Genomic DNA, 20,768 nt, shown 5'->3' with positions numbered 1-20,768 from the left:
AAATGAAGTTGAGTCAGACTTCCAAAAGCAGATTAGCGATTCAGAGCTTTAAAAGGGTGCAGCGCTCAGTCCCTAGCAGCATATTTTGGAATTCTTAAGTCAGTTCTTTTGTAGGTCCCACAATGACATATTAAAATAAATTGCCCAATTCTATATATGTAATGAGAAAGAGACATCCTGATATTACCATTCATGTCAGTGTCGAGGAACCCTCCACCTGATGGTCTCCTCCAGCAGTGCCACCAGCCTCTAATAAGTGTGTCTCTGCTGTAGAAAAGCAAGTGTGTTATGGGGCTTCCCAGAGCACAAAGTAGCAGACTGGTGCATGTACTGAGAATTGTATTTGGCATCTGCCCACTCTCACAGACTTGGGGCTGGAGGGGGAATGACTGCAGATAAGCTTTTAAAAAGTCTCTAGGTGACATTTCTAAACTTTATTCTGATGGCAAATTTAGTATTCATTCTACGAACTGCCATTCTTCAGAGGTGACTGACCAAAACAGTCGAGATGGGCATAGCTTTCTGGTTCAGAATGCATAATTCATTTTGTCAGGAAGTACTTTTAAAAATCATACACACAAATTAATGTTTCTAGTTCTTTTGAAGGTCTGAGATATTTTTATAAGAAAATGATGTTTATTAAAATGGCATTTAGTTAATGTTAAAACTACAGTTCTGAGTCCTTGCAAATGAATTACAGCTGTACACTAAGAAAATTATCTAAAAATAGATTAAGCAGGAGATTCGACACGTGGCCTGCAGTGCCCTATTTTAAAAAAAAGCAATACTAATTGGCCAGATCAACTCTATTGATCGGGAGGTAAGTGCTGTTGTGGTTAATTGTCACGTTGGCATTCACTGTAGAGGGAGAATGAGTGGAGGCTCCAGGAGGGATACTTCCAAATACCTGGAAAAAGAAATAAGCCATTTATCAAAGGAAGCAGGTGATCTCAAATCAATAATGCCTCAGCTGCCTCTTTAAGTCCAATTGTTTCAAAGGCTTACACGATATAACATGTTTTTTGTTCCTGGGTTATACATGTCATTTCCTAATTGGTTCTACCATAAAAACATGGGAAAAGTTTACTGAACTGCAAAAACTTTGTTTTTTGCGGAACATCCTGCAGCACATTTTGCTATAGCTTTTCAATGAATATCTCTTAGAGCCCTTCCAGCCACGCCCTATATCCCAGGATCTGATTATTGGGTATCAGTGACCCCATGCTCAATGGATAAACTCCACTATTTAAAGAAAACCCTTTTCAAATAATTATTGACAATAAAGTATGACCCCCATATATATGAGGGATACATTCCTGAACTTAAAGTGGAAACAACAAAACTGTGGATAATGGTGAACCCAATTGAAAGGAATGACTTCCACTGGAAGTTACCATAGAGCTACCTAGAGGTCCTAGAAAATTCCAAGAAAGTTATCCTCACAAGGAATTTTCTATGCCCTCCAACCTGATGCTACAGTGGCTTCCGTAGAATTTCCTGGAAGATCTAGAAAATCCCTAGAGGACATATTTTGTCAGATGTAGGTAGGTGAAACCACAGGGATTGGTCTCAGAGATACGGAAGTCATACTCTACAGCAGATAGGATATCTGAACAGGCTCTTCAGCAGTCATTATGGGGCAGTTTTATTATCCTGACTGGCAACTTACTTTTCTCCATGACTAGGGATAAAGTGGCATAAAGTAACATTAAACAGATTGTTTTATATATGTTAAAATCAGTTATTCTTTGTGCAACTGAGAGATGAAGAGAGAATACATATGTACACATATAGGATTACATGTATCCTGCCCATATGTTATAACTGCTTTAATTATTGCCAAAATGCTTTTGAATGGGCAGTGTTCTTATAATGGTTAGATTCTGCACCCAGTTTGTCCTGATCCTGTCCTTTCTTCCATATACTGGGGATCTCTCACCAAAGCTCAAGCATTACCCCTCATGCATCTGAGCAAGCAGACTGTAACCCACAAAGGGTTGTGCTGGAATAAATCTATTTGTTTTGAAGAGACCTCCCAACTATCAGTCTGAAGAGCTTCCATACCAAAGCAGCAAACCCGCTCTGACCAGCTTTATCCCTCCTCTAGCTTTACTCCCATCAATCACAGTTTCAAAGGAAGCCGTGGCAAGGAGGGCAGGAAGCTATTAGCTTCTGACCCAATCACTTACTTTGCCAGCTTGTATTTCTCTCTTATTGCTTGCTGTTGCCAATGAGGAGCTTCAAGGCATGCTCTGTGCAGGTCACTTAGACAGGGCACGATCTCACTCAGTGAGTATCCGGTGAACACAGCAAGGGCTTCAGGCTAATTGGGGAAAAGAGAGCGAGCAAATCTTTAATGCACATGGAAAAAAAGAACGATTCCTATGTCAAACGATTAACCTGCTGTAATAAATTAGGGCTTTACCATCTGCAAAGGAGTGCAAAAATGGGATCACTAATATAAGCTAACTCTTTCACACCAAGCTTATATTAGTGATCCCATTTTTGCACTCCTTTGCAGATTGAGATTGGAAATGGACAAGGAAGTGAAAATGTCCCTGTTACTAGCCTGCTAGTACAATTCTCATGGGGATGAGTAGGGTCATGCCTGCAACTTTTTTTTTTAGCAAGATGTCCTGGGTTTTGGCAAAACAAGAAATATTATATTGACATGTATATAGCAATTCTCAGAATCCCACAATCTTGTATATTCTGACAGCCCAGAACATTCACATTTCCAATCTTTACTTAATACTCCTATTTCAAGTCAAAACAAGCGCAATGCCGAACAGCTTTGCTGAATTTCTAACAGTAAAACCTAGCTCCTGTTGAGCAGACCTTCCCTAGTTATGCTCATATAATCTCTATTTTCTTCCCCACATTATGTTGGGAAAATCCCCAGTGCAAAAATAAAATCTCTGAAAAAAAAGAAAAGAAATATCGACTAGTGACTTTATCATAGGGGGAGCCCCCCCCCCCCAAATGTCATTTTGCCAGAAAGCGTGGTGAAACAGCAGGCAGGAGAAGAAACTCCATCACCTTGTGCACTGCTCCAACACAGCAATGCTTCCCCCACCACACAGTGGAAGCATTGCCCCGAGCGGCCCAAAAGCACAACACGGGCAGGCTCCTGTGTTTGGAGGGAAGCGTCATACAACTCTTCCACTTCAGTTGTGGGTGGGACCTTCACCAGAAGTCCACCGTAAGTCCAGTCATGTTGTGGGATGGACAGTGTGCCAATCCTTCCCAAGCCCTGTTTGATGAGGTCATAGGATAGCAGGAGGGCTTTGGAGAAATGTGTTGCTATAACAGTTTTGCATTGCAAAGATTTCATACCCTTCTAGCATCCAGATTTTACTTCACAACAAGGAAGATATCAACATTTATTTACCATATTTATATCCCGCCTTTCTCAACCCCTGGGGGGACTCAAGGCGGACATGTTCCTACTGGGACAAGGCGTCAGCAAACATGCTGTTTACAGCAGTGCAGTTGATATATTTTAAACTGGAGCAATAACAACAAAAATACATGAACATTCAATTGAATTAAAATGGCAGTGAGTTGTTTCTCAACTCTGGAAGCTCTCATTGGAGTTTTTAATAGTTTTATTAGCTTTACAGTGTTACAGTCTCCTGAGTGTGAAAAGACAGGAATTTATTTTGTTAGAAAGGTGGATATTTCTGTTGCATCAGCCATTTTTGCTAAAGATGCTAAAGCAAGCCAATTACATGCAGCTAAAGCATGAAGTGGAAGCCTTTCAGTCTTGCAAATTCCTCAAAAACCGCACAACCAATTTTAAATCTGAACTCCCACCACTGTATTTGAAAGGCTTACCCAGAAATGCCTATTCACAGTGTAGTTTGCCAGGCAATAAGCAGCAGCTGCCATTTGGGAAGGAAGGTACTTCAGGAAAGGATCAACTTCGAGGAGACTCAGTTCTGCTACGTACTGGGAAGGGAATTGTGTACTGTTTGAACAGTGAGGAAATCAGCAGAGATTCAAGAAGCTCATCTTTAAGTATCCATATAGACCATCATCCAGCACAGTATCGAGTATTGACATTTAAGTACAAGCTACCTGTTTATTTATTTAGTAAACTGCTATGACCTTTATTTTTTTAAAGAAAACTCTACATAGAGTTGATATCCATCAGCAGAGTTATGATATGCTCTCATTACACAGCCAGCATTACTGAATATTAACGTATCACAATATGGCAAAGCACATGGGTGATTTTATGCTGCATAACAGCAATTCACAATGTACATTTCTTGGGGGGAGCTGCGCATGCGTCAACGAGAGTAGACGTGCCTAATTGCTCTCCTAACTATAAAGGCAATTAAAGCCTCAAAAAGCCCATAAAGGGTCATAAATCTCTCCTTAACTGGAGTCCGGATCAAAGGAGAAAAGAGAGAAGGCTGGGAGGTCACAATCAAAGGTGACTGAAGCCATAAATCTCAGAATCCAAACAGAAGTTCGGACAACTGTGAGTATGGCGGACAGAAAGGAGAAGGAAGGGGAGGAAGAAAAATTGAACAAAATTATAACTACATTGGAACATCTTAAATTAAACATGGAGATTTTAAGACAGGGAAATGAGCAGACAAGAGAGCAAATCACACAAATTAATAGCAAACTCGGGCTGATAGAGAATAAAGTGGAAGAATGCCAAGAAAAGTTTAAGGAGGCAGCAGCGGAGATCAGAAGACAAAAAGGTGAATTAATCACTCTGAGAGACATTAATAGAAAACTTCTAGATAAAGTTGCTGACCTCGAGGACAGATCCCGAAGAGCCAATCTGCGTTTGAGAGCAGCAGGAGAGAGTCTTCAGATAAAGGAGAATCTGAAGGGAGTTATAGCTGAGTGGCTTGCAACAAATGCTCAGGTCCCATCGCAAGGAATCGAGAGGATACATTGGGCTTTCAGAGGAGGCAGGAAACCCAAGGATATTTTGATACGGTTCACAAGGGAGGCTGAAAGGGACATTGTTTATCGAAAATTGAGGAAAATGAAGAACCTGACCTTGGCTGGCAGTAAAGTATGGCCACTCCTGGATTTATCTTCAGAGACATTGGGAAAGAGAGCAGAAATGAGGGAAATTACAGGAACTTTGGAAAGGAAAGGACAACGTTATACCTGGGCTTTTCCAGCCACCCTAATTGTATATAAAGACAATAAATTATATAAAGCTTCCGACTTGGAAAGTGGGAGGAAAATGCTTAAACAGTTAAAACTGGATACAGACGGAAAAGAAACAGACGGTCTGGAGGAGGAATCAGATAAGACCAAGGACAAGCCGACTGGACAAGAAGCATCGAGGGAGCTGGAGACTGCAGAGAGAGGCGGACCAACAGAGACAGACTTACTTCAGAGTCTATTTGCAATGGGAGATCCAAAGGACAGGGAAGAAAAGAGAACTTTAAGGAATTTGAAGGACCTGGATTTAGAACAAATTAAATCTATAGAAAAACAATTAAGAGATCTTAAAAAACAGAAAATTAGAGAGGAGAATAGAAGAATTGAAACGAGATCTAGTACAGAGACTTAAGAATGAACAGCCTAACATTTGTGGAATAATGAAATTTGGACAAATGGGGTTAAAGGGGTAAAAGATGATGCAGGAGGGGAGAGCAGTGGATGGCAACGCAGTCACCGGTGGGAGGGAGTCTGGGAATGGAAGAGAACAAAGGGAAAACTCTTTCAGGTCTCCCTCTGATGGGAGGAGGGAGAGGTCTGGACTCTGGGGGGCATGGGGGAGGATGGGAAGACAAGCAGACAGGGGAAAGAAACTACAGGAGGGTAAATGCAAATAATACCTGGTTATGGGTGAAGTAGTAATAATGTCTCATAATGTTAATGGTTTATCAACTCCACAAAGAAGGGCAAAAGTTATGAAAATGGTAAAGGATTATAAAGTTGGCATTCTGCTTTTACAAGAATGTCATAAGAGAAAGGACCATACTCCATTATTTAATGATAGGATTTGGGGACAGGTGTATGAATCGAGAGGTTCAAATAGAGCACGGGGTGTGGCAATTTTAATTAAAAATACAATAGACTTCCAAGTGGAAATGGTAAAAAGGGATTCAGATGGGAGATGGGTAATGATTAAAGGGAAAATTGAAAAAATTAGAATCACTTTAGTGTGTATATATGCCCCAAACAAAAATCAAAAAAAGTATTTAAAAAAGCTATTTGGGGAAATTGATAAGTTTGCACAAGGAGAAGTGTATTGTGCAGGAGATTATAACCTGGAATTGGTAACAACAAGGCAAAATAGTAATAGAAAGTTAAATATAAGGGAATACAACATGAATGATTTATTAGAAGGGGAACCAGAGAATAATAGATGGACATATTACTCGGGAAGACATGACACATATAGCAAAATAGATTATATTCTGGGGAAAAATACAAACCAATCAGTGATTCTAGAAGCAAAAACACTTCCAATACATTTATCGGATCATGCACCATTAAGAGTAAAAGTAAAATTAGAAATAGAAAGAAAAGAAAGAACCTGGAGATATAACACAGTTTTAAACAGTAGAGGGGAAGAATATGAAACAATTAGGAAAGAAATAAATAAGTATTTTGAGACCAATGACAATGGACAAGTAACTAAAGATATAATTTGGGATGCAAGTAAGGCAGTGATAAGGGGTCACTGTATAAGTTTAGAGGTAAATCTTAGAAGAAGATGGAGGAATGAACAGGATAAGAGAATAAAAGAAATAGAAACCCTGCAAGACAAACATAAAAGGACTAAGGATAGACAGATTTGGAGAGAGCTAAAGGAGAAAAAAAACCAATTAGAAGCATTTGAGGAAAGGAATATAATAAATAAATATCTATACGTTAAAAGCTATTCCCAAAGTTGGAATATAAAATCAATGAAGAGGATGGCTTACTATTTGAAAAAGAAAAAAGAAAAAACATGGATAAAGAGATTGAAAGATGAAAATGGGAAAGAACAAGAGGAGCAAAGTAAGATTAGGGAGATAATGGCAAAATATTATAAAAATCTATATAAGGAAGAGAGGGTAATGCAAGGGAACTTAAATATCAGAGAAAAAATTGCAGAGGAAGACAGAGAGTTATTAAACCAACCAATAACGCAAGAGGAAACAATAAGGGCAATTAAAGGGTTAAAGGGAGGCAAGTCACCAGGGCCAGATGGATTTCCAGCAGAATATTATAAAGCATTTATGGAAGAGTTGGCACCACACCTAACAGAATTGTTCAATGAAATATACACTAAGCAAAAAGTCCCCCTAACATGGAAAGTATCAGAAATTATAACTATACCCAAAAAGGGGAGAGATTTAACACAACCAGGGTCATACAGACCCATTAGTCTATGCAATCAAGATTATAAAATATTTACAAAAATTTTAGCAAAAAGATTGGAAACAATAATGCCAAAAATAATCAAAGAGGATCAATATGGATTTGTGAAGGGAAGAAAAATTGGGGATCCAATAAAAAATGTAGTAATTGCAATGAATCATGCAAATTCGAATAAGAAAAAAATGGGAATTCTCAAATTGGATGTTTACAAAGCATTTGATAAAGTCAATCACAATTATCTGTTAAGATTATGTCAACAGTTGAATATGGGGGAAAACTTTTGCAAAACGCTGCAACAATTGTACAGCAACTGTAAAGCAAAAATAAGGGTGAATAATGGAAGGACAGGAGAGATACCAATTTTAAATGGTACAAAACAAGGTTGTCCATTATCCCCCACTTTATTTGTAATAGCGATAGAAATGCTAGCTGAAAGTATCAGGAATAGCACCAATTGGACAGGGTACAAAATAGAAAAGGGAGGAGGACAAAAGGAAGAAATAAGGCTTAATTTCTTTGCCGATGATGCAATGATTATTACAAGTCAACCGTTAATTATGGTAAAAGATATTATTAAAAAACTGGAAGAATTTAAAAATATATCAGGACTATTCGTTAATATTAAAAAGTCAGAGATACTATGTCTTAATACCCCACCAAGGGAACAACTGGAGATTAGGAAAATATCAGGGTTAAGATTAGGATTAAAGAAGCTGAAATACTTAGGAGTATGGATATATAAAAACCCAAAGAGTATAGTCAAGGGGAATTATAAACAAAAATGGAAGGTAATAGAGAAACAGTTTAAGAATTGGGAAGGAAAAACATTAACAAGAGTGGACAGAATAAGGGCACTAAAAATGTTCATAATACCAAAATTGACATATTTATTTCAAACATTACCGAACACAGTAGATAGGAAGACACTAAAGACATGGGACAGGAGAATAAGAAAATGGGCAGTCGGAGGAAAAAGGCCCAGAATAAGGGACAAATGGTTAAATGCAAAAGAGGAAGAGGGAGGCTGGGGGATTCCAAGTTTAGAAGTCTATCACGATGCGTTTCAAATCCAAAGATTATTGGAAATACAGTATACTAAAAAAAATGGGCAAATATGGAGAAGATAATAAATAATACTAAAGAAAAAGAAATAATATTTAGGGAATGGAGTAGGAGAGAAGAAGCAGAATTTAAGGAACCTTTTAAAGGAACAATAAAAGTGTGGAAAAAAAGAAAGAAGAAGCTAAGTCCAGGCAATGAGAATAAGATGGCAACTATATGGCAAATTAATTACAATAACAACGAAATTATAGGCAGAACATTGAGATCAATTGAAAGTAGAGGGAAAAGGTTAGTGGAGGATTTGTACACAATAGATGGAGACCCTGTAGAACAAAAAGAAATTCAGAATTGGATAGGATCAGGGAATTGGATTCAAAGCTGGGCTATAAGACAGGAAATTTTTAGATTGAGAGAAAAAATTAGAGAACAGGACAGTCCATTTGAGAAGGCGATTAGGAAATGTTTGAGAGAGGAAAAGAAGGTGGCAGGAGATCTGTATGAACAAATTATAACGGTAAAAGAAGAAATAGTAGAGGAAATTTTCCAAACATGGAGAATGGACATGGAAATTGAGAGGGAAGATATACAAAGGGAAATAAGTAATATAGCAAAAGAAAAGTACAATGTATTAAGGGAAGCAAGAAGGAAAATGTTACAAAAATGGTACAGAACTCCTGCACAACTTTCACGGTTTTTACCAGGGATGAAAGATAGGTGTTGGCACGGTTGTGAACAAAGAGGGGTGTTCAATCATATGATATGGGAGTGCGATCGGGTGCAAGAATACTGGAGAATGATTGAAGGAGAAATCAATAGAATGCTAAATCTACAAATAGTAATAGTTAATAGAAATGTACTACATGCAAGGATAACAGAAGTGAAGAATATACAAAAAGAAAAAATGATTGACAAATTAATAGCATGTGCACAAATTGTTTTAGTGAGCGGTTGGAAAGATAAAACAAAATGGACTCTGACGAATTGGTATAAGTATATAATTGATATGTTAAATGTAGAAATCACAAATTGCAAATGGAATAATATAGATAAAATTGAAAATATTGCAATAATCAAGGGGATGTGGGAACCAGTTAAGAACTATTTAGAGAATGTACTAAGATGTGGAGTGGAAAAATTAAGATTGAGATTGATATTTCAAATGTAACTTCTGTAGTTTGTTGTATAAAGTGTATGTACAAGGAGGGGAGGGTGGGAGGGTGGGAGTGGGATAAGATGACAAAACAACAATAAAAAAATTAAAAAAAAAAAACAATGTACATTTCTTTGCAGGTTTGACTTCTGTGGATCTGGTTAAAATGTTATTTCACTGAATTTCTAGGTCCTCCAGAGCAACTCTACAATAAACTTCTACCAGACGTTGACCTTTGAGTCAAACAGGAGGATCTCGAGAAGTGGCTCTCAACCTGTGGGACCCCAGGTGTTTAGGCCTACAACTCCCAGAAATCCCAGCCAGTTTACTAGCTGCTAGGATTTCTGGGAGATGAAGACCAAAAACATCTGGGGACCCCAGGTTGAGAACCAATGATCTGGAGATTCCTAGATGGAACACCTTTTGCAGGTTTGATTATTTGTGGATTTGATTACTATCTTCTCTCTAGCATCCTCCAGTGATCATAATCTCCTTCTGCTGGACATCATGATCAATGTGAAGCAGAAATTGATCAGAGAATTGTGCAGAAGGACCTAGAGATGAGGCAATCTCTCATAAGAAAAAAAAATAAACCAGTGCCTTCATTCACTTTTTTTCTACTGTCATGCGAGTCCTGTACCTTTAACCCAGAGATTTTGGAGGGCTGACTGCACCTTGGTGAACTTACTGAAGCCACACAACACTGGTATTAAAAAAATAGCACTGCCTACCAATATGCTTTTAATCTGATTGCAAACTGCTGATGATGATATTTAAAGCCTTAAATAGCATCAATGGAGTCCCTCCATTATATATGCATGCCCAAGAATAGAGCTTTGCTGGGGGTGTTCTCCTTTATGTCCCATCACTGGGGACAATAGACTATTGGTGGACATGGTGCTTCCTCTGTGGTGGCGCCATGGGTCAATATACTGCCTGCGGAGGACCAAGAGTGGCATCATTCCAACAACAAGTCAAAACATGGCTTTTTGTTAAAGCCTTTGGGGACTAACTGGTTTTATTTGACCACAGTTATTTTAAATTGTTTCAACCAGTTTTAGATTGTCTGGTTGTAAGTGATAAATGGTTTAATATATTTTAGTATTTTAAATGATTTGTTATTATTGTCTTAGCTCAGTTTTATTGTAAACTGCACTGAGCTCTTGATATATTTTAAGAAATAAGTTAAATTTATAAGACTCCCCTTATTCACTGCCATCTTGATATCGCCACCCAACCACCATTGAAAGCACAAATGAAAAAAGTTCCTTTATGGACCACAATTTCTAAATTCCTGAAAAACCATACTCACTGGCTGATGTATTCCATGGATTGTGGTTTTTGGGCCCATCTGCCTATTGGGAACCCCAACAGAATGGTTGCATACCTGTTCTGTCTGCATAATAGCTAAGTATTGATCATAAATACAGGAAAGCTAGATTGAAATTGTATTAATACTTAGTCAAAGCATTAATTTGTTGTATAGAATAGGATCCCCATATCCGCAGGGGATGTGTCTCAAATCCCCATGGATACCCGAAACTGTGAATAATAGTGACCCTTATATGTTTACTATATCTGGGCTGGAAGCATACTATAGAATCATACTGGAGGACCTAGAGAGGCTTATGAAAAATTTGGTGATATTCAGTCTGTGGATACTTTGAATCTAATTAAACTATGCAACACAATTTTTGTTCCTGGGTTATACATGTAATTTCCTAATTGTTTCTATCATAAAAACATGTAAAACAGTTAAAATGGCATATGAAAGGTTAAAAATGGCACATTGAAAGGCCACAAAAACAAAGTTTTTTGAGTATAACAACTACTTTCAAAGTAAGTATCACACAATTAAATAGGAAATAACTCTTACAAACCAGTAACATTTTTGTTCAAATTTTGTTACATAGCGTTATTCGGGCAAACAAAATAACCTTCTCTGGAGTAGAACCACGGTAATGTCATGGAAGTTACACAATATGTCTTTTCTTGCCTAGGTGTTCTCTGAGTATTTAGTACACATGACATCCTTACCTTGGCAAAGTTCTCAGTCTTAAGACTGACGCCATGCCTCTGTAAATACTGAAGGAGGAACTGGTTGATAGTAGGCACTGTCAAGTCAAAAGCTAGCACTTTGAGGAGCAGATGTTCCATTCGCAAGAGTTGTTTTTTGCTGTAGGTATCATCCGTTATGTACACAAACTCATCTACTTCGGGTGGATAGACTTCTTCATATTTCCTGGGAAGAGAAATAAAAAGCCTGGATGCTGAAATAGTATTTCTTAATCCAGGACTGGGATTCCTTCCTATATTTTGATATTACTGTACTGAATCTCCCAGCATTATTTCATATTGATGGTACTAGCCAATGGCCTCCAACCTCCCTAATTTTGTTTTTCAAACAATTCACACCCCAGGGGCACCTTTGCCATGTTTTTAACTCCTGCGGATTGTTTTAGGTCTTGATGAAAATACTCTATAAAACCAGAAAGTATGTCCTCTTTTAAAAGAGGTAACTCCTGGACCTAAAACAGTTGGTGAGGAGACAAGGTAAAACAGTCTCATTCTGAGTTTTCAAAAAACCACTACCAACTTAAAATATTTTTGGGAAAAAAAAGTCATATGTGGTTTGTAGTAAGGTCATGAGGTCTTCTGAAGTCCTGTAGGAGGCCTGCCGCCCAACTTTAATATACAGTAAAGGTTAAAGGTTTCCCCTTGACATTAAGTCTAGTCGTGTCCGACTCTGGGGATTGGTGCTCATCTCCATTCCTAAGCCAAAGAGCTGGCATTGTATGTAGACACCTCCAAAGGGCATGTAGCCGGCATGCCTGTATGGAGTGCCGTTACCTTCCTGATGGAGCAGTACCTATTGTTCTACTCACATTTGAAAGTTTTTAAACTGCTAAATTGGCATAAGCTGGGGCTAACCCCAGATTCAAACTGCTAAGCTCAACAGTTTAATCCACTGCACCACTGGGGGATCTATGTATAGGGTAGGGGTATTTAACCATTCCTCTTGTTTTGTGGCAATTTCATAGAAACAGAGTCCTAGAGATAACTCTTGATATGTCTGCTTTTTCTGTATGTTTTGGTGAAAACAACATCCACTGTAGAAGTGTATCTAGATAAGTGCCCTGCAAAATTTAATACAGATGGAAGAACTGACATAAGCAGGTCTCAAGGTAAAAAAAAAAAAAAAGGAAGCCCCTATACATCACATCTCAGGTTTCATTTTCTCCTGCAAACCACTGGTAGATAACAGCTGGAGATTTCTAATTCATTTTCCATGCTAGGAGTGAACAGCACCTTTTTCATATGTGAGAAGTAGGACAGCCTGGGAAACTAGGTGGAAGGGTGCAAACACTACCCAAGATGGAAACATGTTCCCAAGTTGACATTTTGACACCCAATTCTAAAGAAGAGGTGGGCAAAGGGTGTCTCATGGGAGGCATGCAGACCCTCAATCCTACTTTTGTAGCTCTTAAAGCCTACCCCTATCCAGAAAGCCCCTGGTAATTTTTAAAAACAGTGTGATTTTTCAAGCATTTTTGTCTTCAAACCTTAACCATACAAAAACATATAAAAATACTCAATTCAACCACCAGAAACACTGCAGAACCCCATGCTATTACAAGTTTAATTTGAAGCTTCTTATAAAAGTGATGGGAATTCACTTTCTCGTGTCATTTTGAGAGGGACTGCTGGGGAAAATGGGTATTTGGGCTTGCTGTGGGGTGGCTGTGCCCCAAACGGGGCTTGAGAAGCCAGTTGCTGCCCCTCATCTGGCTGTCCAAGGAATAATTGTAGCTCAGTGGTACATTACACAAACTGGAGACAGGAGGATCTTGAATTTTGGTCTCCAGTATCTCAAAGCAGAACTGGGAAAGTGTCTGAAACCTTGCAAAATCTCTGCCAATGTAGACTTGGACTAGTGTCAGTGTGACTCAAATTATTTGTCATCTGCCAGAAGCTGGCTCATTCATGCAAACATACTTACGCAGCTACAAGCATTGCTGCTGTTCCTACAAGCTGCAGTTTCCCCCTGAGGACAGACATGCAAGAAAGAAACCTGTCCAAGTAGTTCACCGCAAGATACAGTGTCTCTGTCTGGAGCTTGTATTCCTCTCCAACTTCCACCAGCCAGTCCACTAAGATGGCACGCATTCCTGAAGTGATGTCAGGCTGCTTCCTCATGTAGCATGGTTTGGGCTTGTATTTCACCTACATGGAGAATGTTCATTTTCAGTACAAGTGAAATCAAATGAACTGTTTTAATACACAGCCCACAATAGACAGAACTGAAGTTATATTAAGCCCAGAGTAGATTAAAATCTGTCTAGATCAGTGGTTCTCATCCTGTGGGCCGCAGCCCAGCAGTGGGATGTGAGAACAAAAATCTGGTCCGCAAACTCCTTTCCTCTTTATTTTATTTTATTCATTTTATTTCCTCTCCTTTTGGCAGACCTGGATTTTTTTTTCTTGGTAGTCCCTGGTCAAGTAGGCCCTGGTCAAAAAAAGGTTGGGAATCACTTGTCTATATTAACATAGTCTTATCACACAAGGAGAATAGCGCAACATCTGCAAAAGTATAAAACAAGTCAGCCATGATGTGCTCATATCAGTTAGTTAAACTGTGAAGATCATTCTGTAAGATATAGTTGTCAATTTGGTTGGCTCTAAAAGTATACATTAATGTAGGATACATCTATTACAGTTGGCCTGCCATGTTTGTGAGTTTGACTTTGCAGATTTGATTAAAATTGTATCTCTAGAAAATTCTAGGTTCTCTAGTGTGACCCTATGGTCCATCAGAAGTTGATCACAGAGTCAGCTGCAGGACTTAAAAGAATTCTTAGAGAGATGTTCTCTCAGGGGGAAAATGTTTTTATTTACAAAACTTTCTACTTTTGTAGGAGACCTGGTACCTCTAACCCCAGTGACTGTGGAGAACTCTCTGCAGTTGCAGCTGGATAAATTCATGGAAGATCAGTTGCTACTGAGAATAGTCACAGATTACCACCATTAAAGCCAGTCTGTTCTAATGATTTGAATCTTGGACTAAGACTTTAATATACCGTGATCTCTTCCTACTCATCCATGGAAACCTATGTTAAATCTGGACAAGTCAAATTCTTTATGATTCAAGAAAACTTTCTCTACATTAATCTTTCCAAAAAAACCCCTCTATGACATGGTTGCCATAAGTCAGAATCAACTTGAAATCCCAGAACAGCAGCAACAAACCACCACCATGAATATTGTTTTCAATGTTGCGTGCATAGGTATTCTCTGGGCAAAGTCTTGGTACTGTGAAGGCCCTTGTTCTGATCCAGAAGGGCTCTTCTTGTGCTCTCATTACTAGATTTTACTTGGAGCACAGAGCTGTTTAATATTTCATTAATGTCTAATAAACAGGAAAGGGTGAGGGACACTTCAATTCATAGGCAACCCAAAGCTGTATGGAATTGCTATCACTCTGGAAGAAAACTATACAAGATGATCTCAAGCAGTGGAGGGGAACCAGCAAGGAAAACAGGCAGGAGCTGTACTTAAGCAAAACGTTCTGTACTGAGGTAAGAGCAGCCAAAAAGCACAGTTAAAACCTGAGGGATTTCTATCTGGCAGTGCTAAGAACCACCTAAGAATTAAGAATACGCAAGCACCTGAATACAAATTAATACTGAGTCATTTCAATGCAGACACTCACATGCATCCTACTAAGTGTTTATTACTAAAACACACCAGGTAGCATTCTGAATGCTGGTCAGATTCTATTGGGCTAATTACTTGTTAACAACCAAAGTTGCTCAGAGAATCGCTACTTGATAGAAACATGTTCGGAGGAGAATGACCAAAATGGTAAAAGGTCAGAAAGCCAAGCCTTGTGAGAAGGAGCTTAGGAAGCTGGGCGTGTTTAGCCTGGAGAGGAAAAGGTTACGAGGTTACATGAGAGCCATATATTTAAACATTTAAAAGGATGTCATATTGAAGATGGAACCAGTTTGTTTTCTGCTGCTTTATAGACTAGGTTATGGAGCAATGAATTCAAATTGTAGGAAAAAAAGATTCCATCTAAACATTAGTAAGACCTTCCTGATGGTCAGAACTGTTCAGCAGTGGGATACGTCAGAGTGTGGTGGAATCTCCTTTTCTGGAAGTTTTTAAACAGATGCCGGATAGCCATCTGTCAGGGGTGATTTAATTGTGCTTTTCCTGGATGGCCCTTGCGTTCTCTTCCATCTCCATGATCATGTGACTTTAGTATTTTAGGCTTCCAGACTGAATGGTATGCACCTCACCTGCTTAAGAATCCTAGAGAATTCTTATTCGGCATCTCTTCTGTGTGCGAACCTATACTGGAGAATTAATGCAGGTTGACACCACTATAACTGCCATGGGTCAATGCTACGGAATCACAGCAGTTGTAGGGAGTGTATAATGGCAGTGTAGATGGGGCCTAAGACTCTCAGTCTCAACATTAAGGCTAATGAAATGAAGGATATACTATTGGAAGACAATATAAGGAAGGAAAGCCATGCAGAGGAACACCTAGAAGACTGCACCATTCATATATGATCGGAGTTCCTACAGAGTGCACATTACATAACCAGAACCCATTGGCCAATCTGACAAGACACTTAAATATTCTACTCACTTCAGCCCCTCTCAAGTAGCAGTGAATATCTTCCTCATACTCTACAAAGTTCATGACATCCATGTTGGAATCCCGAAGCTCTTCATTTTGTTGCTGCAAAGACCTATCCACTGACATAGGAGATCCTAAAGTGCCAAAATATCGAGGAAGAGTTATTTCCAGGGACAGCATACAGTTAGCCACCCACTTCAGTTTATCCTTAAAAGGCATTAACTCAGGTAGAAGTAGGCAAAGTGCAGTCCTCAGGTTCTTGTTAAACTGCAGCTCCCATCAGTACAAGCCAGCATAGTCAATGATGAGTGGTGCTCATGGATGCAACCCAGTACCGGGACTATGCCAATGCTGCATTAACAATCTCATTTCTAATCTAATATAATCAAGAGTCACACACTAAGATATTAAAAAACTTTGTCCAAATACCCAACAAGTTACCTGTACTCAAAGTCAGCAACAGGTGGATATTGGGCTTTAGTGCGCTGCTATCGATTTCACACATGGTGGGTTCCACCTCTTCTACAGCCATATAGCTACACCGGCTCCTCTCTTCCACATCATCAACATAAACATCGAAGTCTTGTTTAGATGGCAAGCAAACTGACAACACACTCTCTCTAGTAGCAGGAAAGACATTTTCAGCTCCAGAGAGATGCTTCACTATGGTCATTCCCTGAAACAAAAAATGTATTGAGAGGACAGGACTTCGAACAGTATAGGAAAAATATCATTTAAGGCAGATTTTCTGAACTTTAGGTATCCATATGTTAGACAACAACCCTCACCATCCACACTCACTGTGGTTTACGGGGATTGTACCAGTTTTACTGTGGAAACCATTCCTTTGTGTAGCCCTAGTAAGAATCCAAGATAATATTTTAAATAGACTCTCCAGCTGGTCGTAAAGAAAATATAAAATGCTGATTTTCTGATGAAGCAATGGAAGGTGTGAAATAAAGGATCCCTTTGCCACTCAGTGTGTTTGTATGGATCTTGCAATAATACAGAACAGGATCAGAAAAAGGAAGGGATGGCTATCTTTGCAGACATGCATTGCTCAGTGTCCATAAACAGTCACTAATAAGCCTGCAGAGATTTTAATTTAAGCAGGTTCCCAAATGTTGGCTGTCATACAAGAAAACCTAGTTGTCTACAAAATACAACAAAGTAGTAAAACAACCTTCACAACAACAACGTTTGAGAATCACTGATGTGAGCCATGCTGCATACATGCTGGTTAATGAATGAATATCTCTTGCACTGTTGAAACACAAAGGCTTGGAAGTTAATCCCAACAGCCCCACAATGCTACCAGTCTCATGAACCAAAAAAAAAAAAGGAAAAAAAGAAGAATATTTGTTTCAGTCTCGTGTCAGCAAGAATGATCATTTAGTAGAGTGCATCTTCAAATGTCATGTTGCCAGGCTCCAGGTGAAATTATTTCACACCAAGAACAAATGAATCTCAGGTTCAGTTCCAGTTTATTGCTCACATTGAAAAGCACAGACAAAGGCTACCTTTACAGTTCAAACTAGTATTGAAGAAAGTGGTTTCAAACCGGTATTGAAGAAAATGGTTTCACGGTGCACATGATTTACATAGGAAATCCTGCAACCTCTCAGAGGCCCAAATGGCGATCACACAAACCACAAAGCACTGATGTTCTGATGTTTGCTAATTAAGGACTTTATTTTGTGTGCTTTTGTGGAAGTTTGCTATTTAGCTGCTACAGTATGAAGCTGGCTTCAAATTGCATTAAATGGCTAGTGTAAATGGGGCCTTAAGTTGCGTCTACAATGAAGTATGAGTACAATTTGATGCCGCTTTAAGTGCCATGACTCAATGCTATGGAATCCTGGGATTTGTAGTTTTACAAGATCTGTCACCTTCTCTGCCAAAGAGGGGTGATGCCTAACCAAACTACAAATCTCAGTAGTCCATAACATTGAGTTGTGGCAGTTGAAATGGTTTGAAACTGCATTAACTCTACAGTGTAGATGCTTCCTTAAAGAATTTGTCACTCTGGTTACCAATGCTAGGAAGAAACCCAGTTCAGCCTGTCTCAATATCTCAAGAGTGCTAGAGAAACAATGCGCTTTTACAGCAGCTGTCAACAATACTCTCTGTTAATATAATATAGTGCATAGTGGGATACTCACCATACAGTGATACACAAAACACATGTCATTTCAGGAATTGCCTGTGATTCTTATGACTAAGTGACAGTTTTTTCAAAACTACACAAAATCAAACATTCAAAATATGGTCCAGAGGAGAAGCCATGCTATTTACAGCAAGTAAGCAAAGTACAGTTTGCATATTGCCCTTAAGGATGTGGTTATGGCCCCAAGGGTCTCCTGAAACCCTGTTCACATTGCAGAATTACAGTGCTATGGTTCCACTTCAACTGCTATGCTTCTGGAATCCTAGGATTTAAAGTTTATTTTAAGAGAGTCTGCATCTAAGCTATATAGGGTTTTAGGAGCCATAACTGGCACTGTGTACTGTGCTTTCTAAAAAGGCAGGGAATCTTTACCCACTTCTCCATCCAGAACTTATTTTGAAGACTAAAATGACAGGTTAAAGCCCATGGGTAGCTGTACCATGGCATCCAAAGTGCTGTTCAACTAATATTAGTCACACAAAGCTTCAGTGTGTCATTCTCTTTATGCCTTTCAAAAGTATTTTCTTTCAAGTGATGCCTAAGATGGTCAAATTAGAATCGTAATAGTTCTTCCCCTGGCCATGTTATATTGGGCTGAGAATAACTGTAGGGGGAAAACTCCCGAGAGATCTCATGGTCATGCACAGATTCACTGTATTGAAAAATATTGTGGACTAAAACTCACCTGAAAACCACAAAATATAATTCCCAATTGGATCTCAATATATGAAAGACACATGAAGTAGAAGAGAAAAAACCCAGTAGGACTGAAAAGCCATGAAGTGCAAAACAGTTACACATATTTGAACTCTGCATATAAGTAGCACAAGTCCTATTAAGTTTATTTATTTGTTTATTTTACTACATTTATACCCCGCTTTCTCACACCCCAAGGGGACGCAGAGTGGCTCCCAAATTGGCAATAATTAAATGCCATGCAGACAAACATACAAATACAATAAACACATACCTTACAATCCATAAAAGTTTAAAACATCAGTACGTGACGTATTAAAACCACACAGATCCAAAATCATTGATATAGAGCAAGATAACAAGATACTCATCATCCCTGGCCTCACTGTTTAAAATTCAGAGCTCTCTGCTCTCTATATACTGGTATTCATGATTGAGGCACTATCTTACTCATACCACATTTGCTGTTGCAGGCTGTGTGTGCCTTCAAGTAATTTCTGACATATGGAGAATGTAACACTGGGTTTTCTTGACAGAATTTATTCAAAATGGGTTTCCATGTGGCCCCTTTTACACAGCCATATAAAATCCAGATTATCTGCTTTGAACTGGAGTATATGCCAGCGTAAAGGGGTCTTTATCTTCCTCTGAGGCTGAGAGAGTGTGACTTGCCTAAGGTTACCCTCAGGATTTCCATGGGTAAGTAGGGATTCAAACTCTGGCCTCCTGTGTCCTAGTTCAATACTCAATCCACTACACCATACTGTCTCTTTTTGACACAGAGATGCCCCATTGAGGATAATACTCTCCATCTCTACTGAGGATCACTGAAGATTAAAGCTATGCCCAGTTCCCAAACATCTGAAAGCCAGAAGTATGGGTTTAAGATAAGAAATACAATACCAGATAAATAAAATGAAGGGTATTCAGCAATGCAAAACATTCTCCTAGTCCAATTACAACATAAGGCAGTAATGCTGGAGATGTGCTCTAATCTTAAATTACCCAGTCAATTTTAATCTGCATTTTGGCATGGTCTTCTGTGTATTTTGTTATATGTATTTGAATTGCTCTGTTTTCTCCCTGCTGTACTTCACCTTGAGTTGCAAGGGTAGGCAATAAATAATAATAACAACAACAATTACTATTTCCACTGAAGCAGCAGAGGTAGCAACTTCAGCTCTCCAGATATTTGTAGACTAGAACTCGCCATCATTTCTTGTCACCAATGATACTAATTAGGATAATGGGGAATTGTAGGCCAACACATTTCCCCCCATTTGGATGGCTACAGTTGCCCAGCTTTCCTTTGCCCTCTCCCTTGATCACCTTGTTTCTGAGGCCCTTTCCACACAGCTGAATAATATCCCACATTTTCTGATTTGAACTGAAATATATGGCAGTGTGGACTCAGGGCCCTTCCACACAGCCATATAACCCAGAATATCAAGACAGAAAATCCCACAATATCTGTTTTGAACTGGGTTATCTGAGTGCACACTGCCATATATTCCAGTTCAAAGCAGATATTCCAGTTCAAAGCAGAAATTTTCTGCCCTGGTATTTTGGGATATAGGGCTGTGTGGAAGGGCCCTGAGAAACAAAAGCAAAAACATGGAACCTTTCAGCAGTAGTTGACCCTTGGCAGTTAAAGAGCACATGCATTTCCACTGGTCAAGCATTCCATGGCT

The 20,768-nt window shown here is 39.0% G+C and overlaps 1 protein-coding gene across 5 annotated transcripts in view; it reads right to left on the bottom strand.

Annotated features, from left to right (window-relative positions):
• Positions 1-614: 614 nt before the first annotated feature.
• Positions 615-20,768, bottom strand: part of ccna1 (cyclin A1) — a 44,246-nt gene continuing 24,092 nt past the window's right edge. For all 5 annotated transcript variants that reach the window (XM_062974729.1, XM_008107902.3, XM_003219154.4 and 2 more), the window contains exons 3-9: positions 16,656-16,890; positions 16,224-16,348; positions 13,566-13,789; positions 11,603-11,807; positions 3,838-3,951; positions 2,190-2,323; positions 615-907 (exon numbers count right to left, since the gene is read on the bottom strand). In XM_062974729.1, coding sequence (XP_062830799.1) covers positions 856-907; positions 2,190-2,323; positions 3,838-3,951; positions 11,603-11,807; positions 13,566-13,789; positions 16,224-16,348; positions 16,656-16,890 — 1,089 coding nt within the window. In that variant the 3' untranslated portion in view covers positions 615-855. The remainder of the gene's footprint in view (positions 908-2,189; positions 2,324-3,837; positions 3,952-11,602; positions 11,808-13,565; positions 13,790-16,223; positions 16,349-16,655; positions 16,891-20,768) is intronic.

The sequence above is a fragment of the Anolis carolinensis genome, chromosome 3 (genome assembly GCF_035594765.1).
Source record: "Anolis carolinensis isolate JA03-04 chromosome 3, rAnoCar3.1.pri, whole genome shotgun sequence".
Lineage (NCBI taxonomy): Eukaryota > Metazoa > Chordata > Lepidosauria > Squamata > Dactyloidae > Anolis > Anolis carolinensis.
This window is presented reverse-complemented; position numbering and strand designations above follow the sequence as displayed.